Below are 6,584 nucleotides of genomic sequence, written 5' to 3' on the forward strand. Positions count from 1 at the left end.
AGGTGATGAACGATCCCACTACCTTCGCATTTCGCGTGCGATGCTCTGCCAATTGAGCGACCGCGGCACCGTTTCCCTGTCCACTTTCTAGGGTATTTCTTTTCCTAGTAGAACCCTGGGAGTGTTAGCCAGCGCCATCACTCACAGACCTTGGCGGCGGACGTGGAACATCCTTTTCTGCCGCAGGCGTCACGAGAACGTGATATTTTCGGGTGAGGGCAACTAGTCAGTAAACCCATACATGCTACCTAAGGGTATCAATGTTGCCGGATTCGAGACCCTCGTTATGAAATAAACGAGAAGGAAGGCGGTTAACTGAGGGGCTCGTTTTTTATTAGTCGTATCAGCTAACAAACGAAGCTAACAAACACTGACAAACAAGCTAACAAACACTGACAAAGAAGCTAACAAACACTGACACCATGGACAACGTAGGATAAATTACTTTTGCCTAGTAAATGAAGTAGAGAAACGATATATTAATTGAAGTGAAAGTGGATGAAAAAATAAAAAAAATAAGGATAATGGACGAAATGTGGACAGAAAACAATGGAAAGGTTGTGGGATCGTTCCCCACCTGCGGCAAGTTATTTCTCATCTACTTTCATTTCCATGAATTCATTGTTTCTTTATTTCATTTATTAGGCACAAGTAATTTCCTCTACGTTGTCCTTGGCGTCAATTTTTGTTAGCTTCTTATGATATGACTTCGCTTAGGTACTACGGAGGAGAAGTTTCTTTGCTCGTTTTCTATGCGCTTTTCCCTAGGCACGCCACTATTGCGGTAAGTACGTCGGATGCAAAGAATGAAGACTTTCTCCCACCTGCGGCGCTCGTGCAAAATCAGTCATGCCCTATTATACTTTTCTCGCGCCCACGGTGTTCTACTTTCCAAATAACATCTCTGATTTACCCAGGGTAGCAGTAGAGACCCGGGCGTGCCCTCCTGGAGCAGTATCTTCTCTCGTGTCAGGCTTTTGGTATGGTGCGCTCTGTGACTTTTGAAAGGCATTTTGTAGTGCTCAACTTTTATTTAAATAAACGTCCTTCGGGAAAAAACATTGCAAATATCGGTAGACGGGAGCTGCAGAGGTAGCCGAATGGAAGGGAAGCAGGTATGCTCTCCCGCCTACCGATGTTTTCACATTTTTTTTTTGTGAAGCACATTTACACATCTCAAAGGGGGATTGCTCTCCTTCATTTTTTGAAAGTCACGAAGTGCACCATACGAAGAGCTTGGCACGAGCGAAGATACTGCTCCACGAGAGCAGGCCTGGTCTCTACTTGAGCCCCTGTGCACCCCTGGGAAAATCAATGACGTTATTTTTGAAAATGGAGCATCCTCAAGGGCCACAAAGGTATATTCTGGCATGATCGACTCAGCACGAGTGCCGCAAGAGTGAAAAAGTCTTCATTCTTGACGTCTCACGTACTTGCCACAATGCCGGCATGCCTATAGAGACAAACGCATACAAAACGAGCAAGGAAACTTCGCCACCGTAGTACTTAGGGAAAGTCAGACATTCAAGGAGTAAAAGCCCCCAGATTTTCTCTCGCACCCACTTGTACTCGTTCCTGCACACAAACGGCTGGCAATACCTGAAATGAGAAACTCGTCCTGGTCGAGACGCTGGTCTCAAAAATAGACTGTAATTTGTTTCTAACATGAAATAACTCATACAGTAAAGCGACCTCCAAAGTGCGGATGTTACCAAACGTTGCGCGAAATACTAAATCGTTCACGTGATTTAGACTCGCAAGCAGTTAACACAGCCGCCGCAGCAATCGTCTATACAAAGCGGCTGTGTCGGCATGCGTGTTTTCTCATCGATATCTAGGGCATTGGGATAACTATGTGTATTAACACTTATGAGCAACATAAATATGCGAAGTTTGATTGTGTTGACCAATATAGGCGTTTTATTAGGGGCTGTGGATGGATCGCAAGGGCCGTGGGCCCCCAATCCAACGACCAGCGAGACATACGCCTCTACCATACCTCAGCGATCGAGATTGCCTGGATTGCTCGTTGCCTACCCTAGCGTCCGCGTCGATAAGCGCCAAAGTGGACCGAGTTTGTCTGCGCACTGGACAATTAGAGTGGACCCCGTCGAAGAGCAGCGAGGCTTGCTCGGTTCATTTGGATCATGCCTGATATATATCTGCAAAGCTTAATGCAGTATGATGATCTTCCACCAAGACTATACGTACTCACAAGCCTGGCACTGTGCTGACTAATTACCGTGCCTTGTGTGATGCACGGGAGGGGGCTTCATTCCCAAAGCGTCTTCAACGGCCGATTCGTACTACCTGCAGTGGTGCGTAAACATATTGATAACTGCCACTGGGCCCAATATCCGAGTTGATTCTTTGTAGTGGAACAATCTAATATTGTTGGCCACGTCTAATACGGCGGCGATTCTCGCCTGCAGGAAATCGTCACTGCTGGACGAAGAAAACAAAGACGGCGAAGATGTTAATGGGAAGGACAGTGAAAAGCCCGTGAAGGCGTAGCAGGCGAACTAGGAACACGAAGGTCGAATGCCGGCCAGCGCGCTGGCGTCATCGCGCATGTCAGTTTTGTGCGATCACGTGCCCTGCAGTGCTTACAAACCTACTATCCCATATCGTTGCTCTCTGAAATCGATACCTGGGCTGTTAGCGAAAAACAAGGCTCCAAATAATTACTTGTCACTCTCTAAAGTAAACGACGTTTCGTGCCGTGATTAATGGGCCCAATAGCTACTTATTACAACATAAAAACAAGATCGCAAATGTGTCTCACTACTCCATCAAGCAGCAGACAGGTTCCAAAGCTGTCCCGAACGAAGGTGTCTGGTAACCGGCAGTGTGTCCTGTAGCGACAGAGAAGAGACCGACACCCGCCTCGCCCTGATCGACACATTTTTGCTCTTGTTGTTGTTGTTGTTGTTGTTGTAGCCTGTGGTGCGTGTGGCTCCTACCCACGATGGAGGATTGGCCAAGAAATGGGTGGATTGTTCGAAATTAGTATGGAGCATAAATTTCCTAATAGCTATTGAAATAGCATTTAATAGCGCAGAATTACCTGTTAAATAAGATCAGGCAGGTCATATTGAATGAGTAATAATTAATTTAATAGTAAAAACAAAAAGAAAGGAATTTAGCGGGGCATTCGTTTAGATTCTGTAAGGAATGTTCGGACAGCGAAGCATGCATCCCTGAGGCTGATTTGTTTTTATGGCGTGTTCTCTAGCGGCCCCGCTCGCCACCCACTTCGGCCTCGTCTTCCCTGGTTGTCTGTGCGAAGCATGGAGTTTCCCACCAATGTTTCCCCACCGTAGGCTCAAAGTCCTCCCGGAGCCGCTGTGTGGTCGTTTGCATCCAAGGATGCAACCGTTCAGCAGCGCGCCAGACTTGTTGACCGTCTGGGAAGGCGGTATTCAAATATCTCTCGATGCGGTCCCTGCCTGGAAATGTCTCGAGCTCTCTGCCGAGATTCCACTGCAGCGCCGGCATGTTCTCGTCCTTGACAGTCACCAAGTTGCCAACGTGCAGTAGGGACGAAGGTGATGACTGGCAGGGATGAACGGAGCGGAGGAGAAGCGAATATTTTTTCTTCCATTCTTTCTACAATCGGTGCAGAAGGTCGTTTTTGTGCTTTAGCCGCTTTTGCAAGTCATGTGCGTTGGAGCTAGACAAACAGCCGGTGGTTCTTGCTGGTAGTCGTACTAGGATCTTGACCGCTAAGAAGTGCGATGGCGTTATCACTTCTGCATCCTCACAGTCCTCGCAGAGCTGAGTTAGAGGGCGGTAGTTGACAATCACTTCTACCTCTGCCAGCATTGTGAACGGTTCTTCGTAAATCAGGCTGGTTCGTCCAAGGCAAGCATCCAACGCACATTAATTATCCGGATGACTCGCTCCCAGAAGCCGCCCCTTGACGGAGGTAGACCGGCCAACAATTTCCACCTGATGCGGGTAGCAGTAGTTTGGTCTCGGTAAGCAGAAACTGCAGTTGTTTGGAAGGGCTACGAAATGTCATGGCGTTATCAGAATAAACCGTATATTAAATGTCAAGCATGTATGTAAAAAGACGAAAGACAATGATGAATGCCCGCGCTGTCATGTCCGACGCTATATCTAGGTGCGCTGCTCGTGTGACAGCACAGGAGAAAACGGAATGTAAAACTTCACAAACTGTTGTGTAGATGGGCAGTAAAGTGAAACGCGAAAGTCTACTCTCATGACCTCGAACGGTGGCCTTTCTGCTATATGCGGGCGTTAGGTATATAATGGTGCCACCGAGATAGACGCTGGAACCAATCGTCGACGGTGACACGACAAGCACAACTGAAGTATCTTCCTAACGATCTGTCTTTCCATTTAAGGTCCGAAGTCTTCACCGGAGGTACAAAAGCGTAACTTGAACTACGGCATGTAGAAGACGCACATGTGTTGCAGATAACAAGAGCCCTGTAAACAGGGGTCACTACGTAACGGGATTGTGTATTTAAGCTTCTATGGCCTATCGAGCTTCTGTAAGCGGCCTCCAACTCTAAGCAACCCATCTTGGTCAATATGCGGTCGTAGGTTCGGCACGCTGGAATCCGATGGCAACGGCTAGCCAGTGTGACGTGCGGCGACTTCGACTGCGAAGGCGGCTTTAAGAATCAACTTGAGCCAGTACTACTTCGCCCGATTTATTTCCACTGGCATCAGTGGCCGTGACAAGGATGGCTGGTTTCGGGAAGCGTTGCAAATAGACCTCAAAATCCAGGCGGCTACTCTGAGAAGTCTGTAGAATGAGCTTTATTATTCGAGGTTCAGCAGTAGCGTCGGTGGACGTATCGCTTGCGGTAAGACTTCGCCTGTGCACCCGGATGCAAGTTCGCTGTTGAGGTAACGCACTGTCAGGACAGTACAACGGTAAGTTGCCTTGTGCTGTCCATTACTTCTTTTTCGTGTTAGAACCGCTGCTGCTACTCTGCCCATCAAAAAATACGCCGGGTTGTCGGTGCTCAAGGAGTGCCTCCAAGTGTAGCCTTGGTCAAAATCTGAAGCTCGTAAGTACGGTTCCTTACGAAGGTCTCCAAGCAGCAGGCGTTGCCAGTGACCCAATGTGACGCTATAGTTAAATCAGTCCAGAAGGAGGCGACACCTGCAGTGACATCGTACTTCTTCTGGATGTAATGCCATAATTTCGCCGTTCAAAGACACGCTAGAAGCTCTAAGCGCGGTAGAGAAATATTTCTCAATCGTTGAAGGCGAGACTTGCAAATAAGGAGCCAGACGCTAAAGCTACCGTCGGCTAGTGGTTGGCGTACAAACATTGCGACTCCGAACGCATGAGGGCTGCCGTCAGCGAACATATGTATTGTCGAGCCGCCATGATCTTATAATGCCAGTGAAATGCAACTTGAAATGAGAAGCGTAGACTGGATAGGCCGTTCCGATACCCGGTTCCTCCAGAAGTCCTCTGCGTCCGCTGGAAAAGGTTCGGGCCAATCCATGCGCTGCCGCCGTAGCCATTGGAACAGGAGTCAAGCTCCTACGTGAAATGGCGCGACGAAGCCCTATGGGTCGAATAGTCTGGCGAAGGCTTGTAAAACAGTTTGCTTCGGCGATGGTTGAGTCGTACTGTATGAAAATGCGACTTGCGTGCTGAGGATTATATCGTCGGACGAGCTGTCCCAACGCACACTAAGTACCTTTGACTTAGAGCTCTGCTCAATATAATTCTCACGTGAGAAAGTGTCGTTGAAGAAGTGCGTTTGGAACAGGCGGTAGTTCGAGCACCAGTTTGTCAGTTCCATTCCTGCAGAAGTAACAATAGCATTCGCTTCCCGGTAGAAGAGGAGGGAAGAGAAGAGAAGAGGAGGGAAGCATTCGCTTCCCTCCTCTTCTGAAGACGACCCTATTACTAAGTCATCCACGTAGAATGACCGTTCTGTGCGGGCTGCAATACCCCGTTGTGTTGTCTTGCATGTTTTGAGGTGGTGCTTCAGGGTTTCTGACAGCAAGAACTGGCTAGAAGACGATCCGAAAGGCACCCGGGTCATGCGCCATTCGACGATTGCCGGGATGGAATGCTAACATGTCGGCTGTCGGTAGATCCAAAGGAAACGGAGAGCGTCTTTGTCTTCCGCTCGGATGCACATCGGGAGGAAGGCAACGAATTTGCTGCATCTAAGCTGCAGGAGCAGCTGCAGGATTTTGGGACCAAGCGTGATGCCTTTATGGAACAAGTCGTTTAAAGATGGTTCGCCGTATTCATGCGGTGAGGCATCGAACACGACGCGGACCTTTATGGTCACGGCTTTGCGTTGGACTACTGCATGAGGAGGCAGATAGTAGACAGTCTGTTCGAGGAGTTCAAACGGCACTTTTCTCTCCGCACGGTCCTCCTTAAGGCACTCACTTATGGTGTCATCGTATTCCTAGAAAAGTTGGAGGAGCTGTTGTTACCTGCTTTTCTCGTTGTGTGGCCGCCTGTCGGTTTTCAGCTCGAACAGGAGCAGATGATTGCGGACACTGTTTCGCAGTCGCCCCGCAATACCGTACTGTGCAGAAATGTGTCGTCTTGAACACCTATTAGACCTGGG

At 48.6% G+C, this 6,584-nt stretch overlaps 1 protein-coding gene across 1 annotated transcript in view; it reads left to right on the forward strand.

Annotated features, from left to right (window-relative positions):
• LOC142558279 (sodium- and chloride-dependent glycine transporter 2-like) overlaps positions 1 to 6,236 on the forward strand; it is a 75,305-nt gene extending 69,069 nt beyond the window's left edge. The window contains exon 10 of the mRNA XM_075670432.1: positions 6,000 to 6,236. Coding sequence (XP_075526547.1) covers positions 6,000 to 6,236 — 237 coding nt within the window. The remainder of the gene's footprint in view (positions 1 to 5,999) is intronic.
• Positions 6,237 to 6,584: the final 348 nt, after the last annotated feature.

Source organism: Dermacentor variabilis, chromosome 9, assembly GCF_050947875.1.
Source record: "Dermacentor variabilis isolate Ectoservices chromosome 9, ASM5094787v1, whole genome shotgun sequence".
Taxonomy (NCBI): Eukaryota; Metazoa; Arthropoda; class Arachnida; order Ixodida; family Ixodidae; genus Dermacentor; species Dermacentor variabilis.